This window comes from Leiobunum rupestre, chromosome 5 (genome assembly GCF_980474605.1).
Source record: "Leiobunum rupestre chromosome 5, qqLeiRupe1.1.hap1, whole genome shotgun sequence".
Lineage (NCBI taxonomy): Eukaryota > Metazoa > Arthropoda > Arachnida > Opiliones > Sclerosomatidae > Leiobunum > Leiobunum rupestre.
This window is the reverse complement of record NC_143388.1, coordinates 26,971,092-26,985,799: the sequence shown is the minus strand read 5'-3', so window position 1 is coordinate 26,985,799 and position 14,708 is coordinate 26,971,092. Positions and strand designations below refer to the sequence as shown.

The 14,708-nt window shown below is 34.6% G+C and overlaps 1 protein-coding gene across 1 annotated transcript in view; it reads right to left on the bottom strand.

Moving 5' to 3' along the window:
• Positions 1-14,708, bottom strand: part of LOC149944018 (gamma-aminobutyric acid receptor subunit alpha-6-like) — a 74,939-nt gene that overhangs the window by 11,346 nt on the left and 48,885 nt on the right. The window contains exons 5-6 of the mRNA XM_090176268.1: positions 6,037-6,119; positions 5,818-5,952 (exon numbers count right to left, since the gene is read on the bottom strand). Of these exons, the coding sequence (XP_090032394.1) occupies positions 5,818-5,952; positions 6,037-6,119 (218 nt within the window). The remainder of the gene's footprint in view (positions 1-5,817; positions 5,953-6,036; positions 6,120-14,708) is intronic.

Sequence of the window (14,708 nt, the reverse complement as noted above, 5' to 3'; positions counted from 1 at the left end):
ACATCTGATAGCCAGCACCAGAAAACCGCCAGGAAACGTGTAAGGGGGAACTTGTATTAGGTGCAGGCTGTACACACAAGGGTTCGTCTACACTACTACAAGTTTTATCTACACGTTATCGGGAGCTGTCTTAACCTCTTTATTATTATTCCCTCGCCTTACTGTCCAAAAATTAATGTAAATACTCTCATCAACATCTCGAGAAATCCTGATTCCCTGCTCAATGATTAAGAAATAAGAATTTTAATCAGCCAATGAGAGTGTAGAAAATGAAATTATTTTCCTTTCTCGATCAGTCAATACACTCTTTTTAGAAACGTTTACTCGGCGCCGCCATTATCGTACAGACAACCAACGAGCGAGCCCTCTAGCACAGAAATTTCTTCCCCCCAAAACCGGTTTTATCATCACCCTTCCCGTAGACTGTAAGGTAATGGCGGTCGATTGGGGAGGTGCGTTTAAGAGTCTATAACATCGGATAAATATAATTTTATATAAGTAATAATAATCAGCTAGGCTAAATTCCTTTGCACCAACTTAGGTCCAAATCATCTAGCGATTTATAATACCATTAATTCAGGTGGCTGGGTTACAATGCGTAGGAGGGTGATGACAAGCCCTTCTTGCCACGCGAGCCAATAGCTCCCTACACTCACTATTACCTTTAAAAGGATAAAACAGGAAAACTCCTTTAAAGGGGAACGGTCAAGCTTTAACCAGTTAGATAGCCCTATAGCCCATTAAAAACTAAAATTTATGGCGAAAACCGCATCAAAAAATATTGAGTGGTTAATTTTTAATAAAATAAAGAACTTTCGGGAAATCGAAAAGCGCGCGTCCGCCGCGACACCTGGTGAAAAGTTTGTGAGACGGAAAAAACAACGTCAAAGCGCGCGCTGCTGAAGACGCGAAAAATATGTTTTTCACGCGCGGCGCGTTCCAGTTATAAGAGACCTAAGCCTAAATTGCGTGATTTTAAAAGTTAGGATAGTTCGCAAATCGCTCATACGGGGTTAGGGGCGCTGGCGGCAGCCCCTAAGATGGCGGCGAAAATTCAAACCCAAATACCTGGCGTTATTTTTCGTTTCAATTTTTTGGGCCAAAAGCTATTTTTTCAAGACAAAAAAAGGTACGTGTTAGTATATTGAACGTCTTGTTAATCTTTTGATACGGAAATAAGGCCAGTTTAACCAGTGGTGAGAAAGTTGGTTAAACTCAAGGAGTTTTTAACCAGTGCCACAAGCTGCAATCGAACCTGGCTCCATTTTCTGCGATGTGAAAGTGCTAACCACTTCACCACCCCACCTACAGTAAAACTTCGATTTTGGGGTGGCCAATTGTTTAAGTAGGAGTAAAACCGTTATTCCAAAATGGCTGTCTGTAGCCTTATTAGCAGATAAATTCTGGTTAGCAGACTACCAAATCCAATTCGCCCTCTTTACACCTCCTTTTCAGAAGGAGTAAAAAGAGTAGCCCTAATACTCCAGAACAGGCGAACAGTTTATGTGATGGGGTAATTATCATCCCCGGAACAGGCGAATGAAACGTTTTAGGTTAAAAAGAGTACACTTTTAGTCCGAGAACAGGCGAAAAGAAATCACCTAAAACGACTTCATTTAAATTTTATTCATTTCTCTTTGAAGGAAAAACTCTTCCTAGTAATTTTAAATTTTAATTGTATTTGTTTCGATTTTTGACCTGTAGGTAAAAAAATCCTGCTTTCTGTAGACTTCCCAATCGACCCCCCAAAACCGGTTTTGGGGGGATGAAATTTCTGTGGTAGAGGGCTAGCTCGTTGGTTGTCTGTACGATAATGGCGGAGCCCAGTAAACGTTTCTAAAAAGAGTGTATTGACTGATCGAGAAAGGAAAATAATTTCATTTTCTACACTCTCATTGGCTGATTAAAATTCTTATTTCTTAATCATTGAGCAGGGAATCAGGATTTCGCGGGATATTGATGAGAGTATTTACATTAATTTCAATTAATTTTATTAGATATTTATTATTATTTATAAAAAATTTCGTGATCTTTTGAATATGTGTTGTAGGAATCTAAACAGAAAACACATTTATAAAATCTTAGGCCTTAGTGTTTCACGCAAAAAATTATTTAGCTTTTCTAGTCTCCATTGCACCCTTTTTTCACATTTAATTTATTCCAATCAACGATAAATTAATTGTTGTCGATTGGAACAAATTAAAAGTATGATATTAATCGATAATTTCCAATAAAAATTAAATTGTTGGGCTTGGGAATTTTATTAACCGAGCTAGATCTATGCGAAGTTGTAGGAGACAACTGAAGAAATGACCGTGTTACGTCACCAACTTTATCCGGAAGAAAGTAGACCTAATCTACTTAAAGTCGAAAATTCGAGGACTTAACGTAACTCTCTCTAATTTCTATGCTAAGAGTAAGCTCCGCCGCCCAGAACAAAATCAAATCAGGGTTCGTACACGACCTGGAAAACTTGGAAAAGTCAGGGAATTTAAAAATGTTTCCGAAAGGTCAGGGAAAAGTCAGGGAATTTGAAAATGTTTCCAAAGGGTCAGGGAAAAGTCAGGGAATTTGAAAATGTTTCCAAAAGGTCAGGGAAAAGTCAGGGAATTTGAAAATGTTTCCAAAGGGTCAGGGAAAAGTCAGGGAATTTGAAAATGTTTCCAAAAGGTCAGGGAAAAGTCAGGGAATTTGAAAATGTTTACAAAAGGTCAGGGAAAAGTCAGGGAATTTAAAAATGTTTCCGAAAGGTCAGGGAAAAGTCAGGGAATTTAAAAATGTTTCCGAAAGGTCAGGGAAAAGTCAGGGAATTTGAAAATGTTTCCGAAAGGTCAAGGAAAAGTCAGGGAATTTGAAAATGTTTACAATAGGTCAGGGAAAAGTCAGGGAATTTAAAAATGTTTCCGAAAGGTCAGGGAAAAGTCAGGGAATTGGAAAATGTTTCCGAAAGGTCAGGGAAAAGTCAGGGAATTTGAAAATGTTTCCGAAAGGTCAGGGAAAAGTCAGGGAATTTGAAAATGTTTCCGAAAGGTCAGGGAAAAGTCAGGGAATTTGAAAATGTTTCCAAAGGGTCAGGGAAAAGTCAGGGAATTTAAAAATGTTTCCGAAAGGTCATAGAAAAGTCAGGAAATTTGAAAATGGTTCCGAAAGGTCAGGGAAAAGTCAGGGAATTTGAAAATGGTTCCGAAAGGTCAGGGAAAAGTCAGGGAATTTGAAAATGGTTCCGAAAGGTCAGGGAAAAGTCAGGGAATTTGAAAATGGTTCCGAAAGGTCAGGGAAAAGTCAGGGAATTTAAAAATGTTTCCGAAAGGTCAGGGAAAAGTCAGGGAATTTGAAAATGTTTCCGAAAGGTCAGGGAAAAGTCAGGGAATTTGAAAATGTTTCCAAAGGGTCAGGGAAAAGTCAGGGAATTTGAAAATGTTTCCGAAAGGTCAGGGAAAAGTCAGGGAATTTGAAAATGTTTCCGAAAGGTCAGGGAAAAGTCAGGGAATTTGAAAATGTTTCCGAAAGGTCAGGGAAAAGTCAGGGAATTGGAAAATGTTTCCAAAAGGTCAGGGAAAAGTCATGGAATTTAAAAATGTTTCCGAAAGGTCAGGGAAAAGTCAGGGAATTTGAAAATGTTTCCGAAAGGTCAGGGAAAAGTCAGGGAATTTGAAAATGTTTCCGAAAGGTCATAGAAAAGTCAGGGAATTTGAAAATGTTTCCAAAGGGTCAGGGAAAAGTCAGGGAATTTAAAAATGTTTCCGAAAGGTCATAGAAAAGTCAGGGAATTTGAAAATGGTTCCGAAAGGTCAGGGAAAAGTCAGGGAAAAGTCAGGGAATTTGAAAATGGTTCCGAAAGGTCAGGGAAAAGTCAGGGAATTTAAAAATGTTTCCAAAAGGTCAGGGAAAAGTCAGGGAATTTAAAAATGTTTCCGAAAGGTCAGGGAAAAGTCAGGGAATTTGAAAATGTTTCCGAAAGGTCAGGGAAAAGTCAGGGAATTTGAAAATGTTTCCGAAAGGTCAGGGAAAAGTCAGGGAATTTAAAAATGTTTCCGAAAGGTCAGGGAAAAGTCAGGGAATTTAAAAATGTTTCCGAAAGGTCAGGGAAAAGTCAGGGAATTTGAAAATGTTTCCAAAAGGTCTGGGAAAAGTCAGGGAATTTGAAAATGTTTCCGAAAAGTCAGGGAAAAGTCAGGGAATTTGAAAATGTTTCCAAAGGGTCAGGGAAAAGTCAGGGAATTTGAAAATGTTTCCGAAAGGTCAGGGAAAAGTCAGGGAATTTGAAAATGTTTCCGAAAGGTCAGGGAAAAGTCAGGGAATTTGAAAATGTTTCCGAAAGGTCATAGAAAAGTCAGGGAATTTGAAAATGTTTCCAAAGGGTCAGGGAAAAGTCAGGGAATTTAAAAATGTTTCCGAAAGGTCATAGAAAAGTCAGGGAATTTGAAAATGTTTCCGAAAGGTCAGGGAAAAGTCAGGGAATTTGAAAATGTTTCCAAAAGGTCTGGGAAAAGTCAGGGAATTTGAAAATGTTTCCGAAAGGTCAGGGAAAAGTCAGGGAATTTAAAAATGTTTCCGAAAGGTCAGGGAAAAGTCAGGGAATTTGAAAATGTTTCCGAAAGGTCAGGGAAAAGTCAGGGAATTTGAAAATGTTTCCGAAAGGTCAGGGAAAAGTCAGGGAATTTGAAAATGTTTCCGAAAGGTCATAGAAAAGTCAGGGAATTTGAAAATGTTTCCAAAGGGTCAGGGAAAAGTCAGGGAATTTAAAAATGTTTCCGAAAGGTCATAGAAAAGTCAGGGAATTTGAAAATGGTTCCGAAAGGTCAGGGAAAAGTCAGGGAAAAGTCAGGGAATTTGAAAATGGTTCCGAAAGGTCAGGGAAAAGTCAGGGAATTTAAAAATGTTTCCGAAAGGTCAGGGAAAAGTCAGGGAATTTAAAAATGTTTCCGAAAGGTCAGGGAAAAGTCAGGGAATTTGAAAATGTTTCCGAAAGGTCAGGGAAAAGTCAGGGAATTTGAAAATGTTTCCAAAAGGTCTGGGAAAAGTCAGGGAATTTGAAAATGTTTCCGAAAGGTCAGGGAAAAGTCAGGGAATTTGAAAATGTTTCCAAAGGGTCAGGGAAAAGTCAGGGAATTTGAAAATGTTTCCAAAAGGTCAGGGAAAAGTCAGGGGAATTTGAAAATGTTTACAAAATGTCATGGAAGAGTCAGGGAATTTTAAAATGATCCAAGAAAGTAAGGGAATTTTAAAAAGAACCCAATATTTATTAATTAATAATATTAATATTTTTCAAGATTTTACCTCAAACCATTCATTTATTATACAAAAATGGTCAGGGTAAATTTGGCAATTTGGTCAGGGAAAACCAGGAAATATCAGGGAATTTAATTTCGGAAATTTTGTACGAACCCTGTCATTCGTTCCCTAAAAATGACGTCTTTCGAATGGATTGAAGTAGACAGGAGAAATAAATAGCTCCTTGGTCTTTCGTCTTGAAAAATAAATCTTTAGAATGAGATTGTATGAAATAATCGAAACCGTAACGGTCTTTAAATCCCCGGAGAATCTCCTGCTGCCTTATTTTTTTTGTTCAAAAACAGTTGTCTACTTTAACGACTATCGGAAGTTTTTTCTCCAAAACTAACAAAAGTAAAGAATAAAGCGAGCCGATCAAATAAGGGTTGCGCTTTTTATTCCCCAAAAAAGGGGTTTCTCCAGATAGTTTCAGTCTATAGGGGGGTAGGAAAGCTCTTCTAAATTGAAGTATCCGAAGAGACTGTTTATCGTGGTCCGAAGACCGTTTATCGAAATGACCATTAGGGAAACTGAGCTCCTTACCTCGGCTGAAGTTGACGGTGATGCTGCGGAAGGGGAAATCGATCAGGTCAAACTGCGACATGAATTGACCCTCGTTAAGGCTGACCGCTCCCACCGAGTCCCACTGGTAGAGCAACTCATTCACCGGGTACCCGTCTACGGACAGAAATGACCGGTTCCGGCTAATCAGAAACGGACGCTAGGTGGTCTCGCTATAGTCTAAAGAAATGTCATACTTACAACTTCCGAATATGAGAGGACAGGACTGAATGTCCATCGGAAAGTTTTCGAGTCTCATTGGACATTTTGCTTTGATGGTCAACCTGTAAGGTATTGAGAATATGTGTACACCTTTCTTTCTATAGTGTTAGAAAGGGAAAACTTATTTCTGGTTTGGTTATTAGATGGTCTATGAGCTCAAGGAAGAATCTAAACTTCTATTAGTTCATTTATTATATTGTCGTTCCCTCAACTGACCTTCTGCTGCCATCTGTGCTGCTAAATTGGAATTTAAATAATACCTTTCTGAATTTCGACCCTTTCGATACAACTATAATAGACTAATACCATAAGCCTATCATAAGGTCCCCATAAGTAAAGGTCAAGCATAGAGTCCCATGTTTACGGCGTTGTCCATGTGAGAAGAAAATGAACCTAGGACGTTAGGGCAGTAGCGAAATCTTCTTTATCAAAATTTCTACATCTAAAATATTCTCTTACTTTGTAGAGCAGCCACGCTCGGGTTGATAAATTCCACACAAAACGCGTCTAAATCTCACATTTAAAAAAAATAACTGCCTTCAGAAATAAGTTATCTTATTTCTAAAAGCCAGTTTTAGGTTCTGATTAATCATTTTGTAAAGATAAGTGTTAATTTTAAGTTTTAAAATGATAAAATTGTGAATAAGCTTTGGTTACGGTGCTAAGGGCTCGCGGCGGAGATTTATCCCGCGTGGTTCTAAGTTTAAAAACGTTCGCGCACGGCTTGTGCGCATTCATCATGCATTTATTATGTATTAATAGCTTTTGAATACCTACCTCTTAATAACGGGTATGTGATCGTCAAAAATATTGCCAAGACCTTTGCTTATGAAGACCTTATGATAGGCTTATGCTAATATCCTTTGCACCACCTTTGGCCTAAGTCATGATCGAGCGACTTTTAAAGCCAATAATTCAAGTAGACTGGTGACAATGCGTAGGATGGTGGTGGTAAGCCCTTCGTGATTACGCGAGCCCACAGCTCCCTACACATGGAGAACGCAACCGGTCAAAAGTAGTCTTATTGTCTTGTGTACAGTTTTCATTGGTTAGACGCTTTAGCCCCTGCTGCCGTTGGAAGGGGAAAATGTCTTCCCCTTTCCGTAAAACGTTCAGCGTAAAGGTTCGTCCAATGAAATTTGTACACAACACTGCGTTAGCGTGTTTAAAAGCTAGCTGCGTTCTCCTTGTGTTTGTTGCTCCTAGCCTACGCTTACTATAACCGTTAACCTCAACAAGTTTTGAAAGGATTGGGGATGTTATCATTTTGTATTTAACAAATTTCAAATTTATAAAAAAAAACACATTTCTACCATAGTTGGCGTAGTAGAACGTAATATAATATATCTAGTGCTCCGCACGGCTCTGGCTTCGGAGTCGGATCTGGATTTTCATTTTCATTTTCTCTCGAAATCAGGCCCGGACTGGGTCCTTCGGGGGCCCTCGCGCCCGGCTAGAAACTGAAGAGGGACCCTCCGTAGTGGTACGGAATAAAAATCTAAATGGTTATTTATAGAACAACAAATAACGTTTAAAGTGTACCAGATTCTACGTGCATATTAATTTGAAAGGTCGAACGCGTGTAAAGGAACTTTAGGGAAAATGTATTATAAGCAATTTGGGGCCCCCTTGAGCCGACCAGCCGACCTGGCCAGTCCGGGCCTACTTGAAATCCGTTTCACTCGGGAATAGACGAGGGGCTAACCACTTCCCGTAATCGGTGTACACCCTAACTGTAATGATTACGTAATCTTCTGTAATCGTTTGTACTCATTCGTAATCCCGTTATCATTTCTAATCTTCGTACTCATCTTTAATCACCCGTAATCATTATGAAATCACGCGTCCTCATCTGTAATCACGTGTAATCATTTGTAATAGCGCGTAGTCATCTGTAATCACGCGTATTCATTGGAATTCTCCAGTACTCAATTACTCATCTGTAACAATTTTAAAGTTTTAGGTTGCCTGTGTACTCATCGTAATCAATGTGTACTCATCGTAATCAATGTGTACTCATCGTAATCAATGTGTACTCATAGTAATCAATGTGTACTCATCGTAATCAATGTGTACTCATCGTAATCAATGTTTACTCATCGTAATCCATGTGTACTCATCGTAATCAATGTGTACTCATCGTAATCAATGTGTACTCATCGTTATCATTCTGTACTCATCGTAATCATTCTGTACTCATCGTAATCATTCTGTACTCATCGTAATCATTCTGTACTCATCGTAATCATTCTGTACTCATCGTAATCATACTGTACTCATCGTAATCATACTGTACTCATCGTAATCATTCTGTACTCATCGTAATCATTCTGTACTCATCGTAATCATACTGTACTCATCGTAATCATTGTGTACTCATCGTAATCATTCAGTACTCATCGTAATCATTCTGTACTCATCGTAATCATTCTGTACTCATCGTAATCATACTGTACTCATCTTAATCATTGTGTACTCATCGTAATCATTCTGTACTCATCGTAATCATGTGTACTCATCTGTATTCATTAATGATTACGTAATCGGTGAAACAGGCAACTTTTTACAGGTTAGAATAGACGCTTAAAGAAATTTTTCGCATGAAAAGTAATCCGTTAATAGGAAGGATTTTTAAATTGAAAACGCGTGAATTTCAATAATATTTTTTGATCGGATAAAAAAATCAAATCACGTGGCCTTAGCAATATTTATCTGCATTTATCTTAGTCAATGTTAATAAATATTATCCCTTCCGAACCAGCGCGCGCCTATGTAACCGTTCAAGTTTTTCAAATCAATTTCTTTACAAAAATATTCGCTTATTGATGTTTTTTTAGGTAAAATCCAATTAGCCTTTTTTAATCACGTCCTTTATTTGAGAAAGAAATCAAGGCTCCAAAGGCTCGTAAACTACCTCTAAGCAAACTCCAGACGCAATTTCGTTTGAGCCATCGTGCATAATTTACGACTTGACGTTATACGAATTAAGTAAAGAAACTATTATAATAATTATTTTCAATTTAATCTCCTACATATTTAAGGAGATATTTCTCAACTTTTACAGTCTCCATAGTCCAATGACCTTCCTACATTCATAATAGTCTTATTAACGCAAGTTAATTGTATATTTAAAAACTAAAAGTAATATTTATTGATTTTGGATAAAATGTAAACCAGATTTCTAATTTTCAAAATATTTATAATATATCCATTGTAATTCTGTATTGATGGATTTTCCTATATTTCAGATATTTCTTCTGATATCTCTCAATATTTCAAATATTTCCGATAATTCTCAAATGTTTATCATATTTTTTGCAAATTTTTATCATATATTTTCTAAAATGTTTATCATATATTTTCTAAAATGTTTATCATATTTTTCTAAAATGTTTATCATATTTTTCTAAAATGTTTATCATATTTTTCTAAAATGTTTATCATATTTTTCTAAAATGTTTATCATATTTTTCTAAAATGTTTATCATATTTTTCTAAAATGTTTATCATATTTTTCTAAAATGTTTATCATATTTTTCTAAAATGTTTATCATATTTTTCTAAAATGTTTATCATATTTTTCTAAAATGTTTATCATATTTTTCTAAAATGTTTATCATATTTTTCTAAAATGTTTATCATATTTTTCTAAAACTTTTATCATACTTTTCTCTAATGTTTATCATATTTTTCTCAAATGTCTATCATATTTTTCTCAAATGTTTATCATATTTTCTCAAATGTTTATCATATTTTTCTCTAAAGTTTATCATACTTTTCTCTAAAGTTTATCATATTTTTCTCAAAAGCTTATCATATTTTTCTAAAATGTGTATCATATTTTTCTAAAATGTTTATCATATTTTTCTCAAATGTGTATCATATTTTTCTCAAATGTTTATCATATTTTTCTCAAATCTTTATCATATTTTTCTCTAAATTTTATCATACTTTTCTCAAATGTTTATCATATTCTTCGGAAATATTTATCATATTTTTCTCTAAAGTTTATCATACTTTTCTCTAAAGTTTATCATATTTTTCTCAAAAGTTTATCATATTTTTCTAAAATGTGTATCATATTTTTCTAAAATGTTTATCATATTTTTCTCAAATGTGTATCATATTTTTCTCAAATGTTTATCATATTTTTCTCAAATCTTTATCATATTTTTCTCTAAATTTTATCATACTTTTCTCAAATGTTTATCATATTCTTCGGAAATATTTATCATAATTTTCTCAAAAGTTATATATTTGTTTTATTTATCCAATATTTCCAATATTTCTCAAACATGTCCGATATTTCTTAAATACTTCCGATATTTTTTAGAAACTTCCAATATCTCTCAAATACTTCCGATATCTCTTAAATACTTCCGATATCTCTTACATACTTCCGATTTCTCTTAAATACTTCCGATTTCTCTTAAATACTTCCGATTTCTCTTAAATACTTCCGATATTTTTTAGAAACTTCCAATATTTCTCAAATATTTACCATATTTTTCTCTAAATTTTATCATACTTTTCTCTAAAGTTTATCATATTTTCTCTAAAGTTTATCATATTTTCTCTAAAGTTTATCATATTTTTCTAAAATTTTTATCATATTTTTCTCAAATGTTTATCATATTTTTCTAAAACTTTTATCATACTTTTCTCTAATGTTTATCATATTTTTCTCAAATGTCTATCATATTTTTCTCAAATGTTTATCATATTTTCTCAAATGTTTATCATATTTTCTCTAAAGTTTATCATATTCTCTCAAATTTTTATCATATTTTTCTAATATTTTTATCATACTTTTCTCTAATGTTTATCATACTTTTCTCTAATGTGTATCATATTTTTCTCAAATGTTTATCATATTATTCTCAAATGTTTATCATATTCTTCGGAAACATTTATCATAATTTTCTAAAATGTTTATCATATTTTTCTCAAATGTGTATCATATTTTTCTCAAATGTTTATCATATTTTTCTATAAATTTTATCATACTTTTCTCTAAAGTTTATCATATTTTCTCAAATGTTTATCATATTTTTCTAAAACTTTTATCATACTTTTCTCTAATGTTTATCATATTTTTCTCAAATGTCTATCACATTTTTCTCAAATGTTTATCATATTTTTCTAATTTGTTTATCATATTTTTCTAAAATGTTTATCATATATTTTCTAAAATGTTTACCATATTTTTCTCAAATGTTTATCATATTTTTCTCAAATGTTTATCATATTATTCTCAAATGTTTATCATATTCTTCGGAAACATTTATCATAATTTTCTCAAAAGTTATATATTTTTTTTATTTATCCAATATTTCCAATATTTCTCAAACATGTCCGATATTTCTTAAATACTTCCGATATTTTTTAGAAACTTCCGATATTTTTTAGAAACTTCCAATATTTCTCAAATACTTCCGATATCTCTTAAATACTTCCGATATCTCTTACATACTTCCGATTTCTCTTACATACTTCCGATATTTCTCAAACACTTAAGTGTCTGGTTAGGCTATCAGGAACCAACCCTTCGATGAAACCCATCCATTTACAGTCCATAATACTAACACCGTTAGGGTATAAAATATCCTATCTAGAAAAGTAATCTTTCTTTTTTGGATCACCCCCTCGGAGAGTTCTTAGTTTCGCTTTTTCTCGGGAGTAGGTCTGAGTTGACGGAATCTCCACCTCGCTTAAGAATGATATATTAGTGCATTAGCAATGGCTGAGCCAGGTCGGACTCTTTTCCTTTCTGGAGTCTCTTAATACAATATTGACCCTTCCACAACCGGTGATCCATTCAAGCAAATCCTTATGACAATGGCCAGCGCCAGAAGATAGCCAACGTGAACTGAGACCGGATTGAGTCAGTAAGAGTGCCTGGGTCTTCGCTAAATGGACTTTGGTCACCTTACTTCCGTTGACGGACCCCTATTATCTTCTGTTGGTGTTAGGTGTGGGCCTAAAGAAAACCCGAAGTGAGACGCCACAAAGCTGATGATAACTGCGCGGGCCATTTTATAGACCATCCACGAATTTGGATATAACGCGTACTGTGTAAGCGGTAATGACGTCACGTCCGAGCTCTAAGTGGGGAGATTTCCCGATAATGTCGCTATTGTGGAAGTTTATTGGTATTACGATTAAAGGTGGGAGTTTGGTGAAGTTTGTGTGGTTGGAAAATTACGTTTTAGTGTTAGGTGTTTCGTGTCGTGTATTTGTAATAAGCTTCTCCCTGAACACGGGTGTATTGTAAGTGGAATACTTCTACAGGGGTTTTTAGACCAAAAATAGATCTTATATTAGACAGGTTAAGCAAAGAATAACTTTCCTTAGTCTATGGGTTAAGCTCAGCGCTAAGGAGAAAGTATAGGATTATAGACATAGTCTTATTGCGCACAAACCGTTTTCACTACACTTAACCTGTCTATGCCTACGTTATTATAAAGGCACGTGCACGGAAAATTTCTTCAATTCATTTCTGGTATTTTAATTCAAGAATTAGGGCCATTAGGTTCTCTCGTATCTCGTAAACAGTTGTCTATACTTTCAAGAGTTAAACCCCAAAAAAATATGGCGTAAAAAAGTGCAAACAGTTGAATTTTAGAAAATTTGGGATTTAGTTATTTTAGCTTTTTTAAAGAAATTGAATTTCGAGAATTTAAGAACAAGATATCCTTGTGAAATATATCTTCGTCTACGGTTTAGCCTGACTGCTAATACAAATATAAATAAAATTATTGTTTGTCCAAAACCGATATCTAAATTTTCACGATTAATCGGTTGGCGTCTAAATTACCGATAATAACCGATACCAATTTTAAAAATACCAATACCCCGATATTTTAAATACGATTTTCTCAAAAGGTGAATTATTTAACGTGTTTACCTCACGCGTCATGTAAGCTTTGTAATGGTATCTGAAATAATCGGTTAGATGTCGTTAAAGGTAAAAATCGGTATCAATATATTCTCAAAATCTGTATCGATATATTCTCAAAATCTGTATCGATATATTCACAAAATCCGTATCGATATATTCTCAAAATCTGTATCGATATATTCACAAAATCCGTATAGATATATTCTCAAAATCGGTATCGATATATTATCAAAATCTGTATCGATAAATTATAAAAATCTGTATCGATATATTCACAAAATCGGTATCGATATATTATCAAAATCTGTATCGATATATTCTCAAAATCTGTATCGATATATTCTCAAAATCTGTATCGATATATTCTCAAAATCTGTATCGATATATTATCAAAATCTGTATCGATATATTGTCAAAATCTGTATCGATATATTGTCAAAATCTGTATCGATATATTCACAAAATCTGTATCGATATATTCTCAAAATCTGTATCGATATATTCACAAAATCTGTATCGATATATTCTCAAAATCTGTATCGATATATTCTCAAAATCGGTATCGATATATTATCAAAAACTGTATCGATATATTATCAAAATCTGTTTCGATATATTCCCAAAATCTGTATCGATATATTCTCAAAATCTGTATCGATATATTCCCAAAATCTGTATCGATATATTCTCAAAATCTGTATCGATATATTCTCAAAATCTGTATCGATATATTCTCAAAACCTGTATAATAACGTAGGCAACATTTAAAGCCATAACTGTGATGTAACAAGTTTGGAAAAATGTCATAAATTGATATTTTGTTTCGAAATATTTTTCCTATTATTTAAAATCGCGAAACACTAATTTATGCAACACAAACCGTAAATTTTATCCTAAAAGCATAAATCTAGATAAGTACCAAGCCTAAACAACATTTCCTTCAAAAGACTTAACTCGGACACCATTAAACGTTGGCTGTCCGAACGGCGCCTATCCCAATCCAATTTATCGACCAGGAACCAAGTGGTCAGTTCTTCCTCGATCGGGAACGGAGGCTCCTTCTATGATCGAACCTCGAAAACAAAATTTCCTCTTTAAAATACGGCAAGTTCGTTAAAATTATAAATGAATATTTCGAAAGTCGTATATTCTTCTCAACTCAGTAACTTTGGCGAAGAATATTAGCGAACAGCGATTACTGGCCGCCGGCGATGTTAATTAGTGAAGCCCGGAGAAGGGGCTATAAAACTGACCTCAAACCACCCCCTCCCATTCCCGTTTGGCCCGAAATCTTGCGGCTGGCGGGGAAATAGAAAGTTTTCCAATTAGAAATGCAGTCTGATTGTCACGAAGACGGCCGCTATAGTAAATGGAAAGTATGGTAAAGGATTGATTAAAATGACCGCAAATCCCGTCTCAAATTTGGCGGCGAGCTGGCAACCGTAACGGCGTATTAAGCCCCGACTTCGCGGCAGCTGCGAAACCCCCTCTTCAAATAGCTAATATAGATTTAGCCGCTAAACCAAGTATTTAATAACCCAAGTTTTGCAAGATGATGGCAACCGTTCTTAGACTATACGTATCGTTATACTATCGGCTTTCTAAGTGTCTCTAGCAACTCGAATGAATAACAGACGAATCATTTAAGAAATAATAATTTGCACTTAAAAGGGACTGAAATTAAACTTTAAGAAATTCGCATGTGTGGAGTATATAAATAAAATATCGTTACATTTATTTATATAACTTA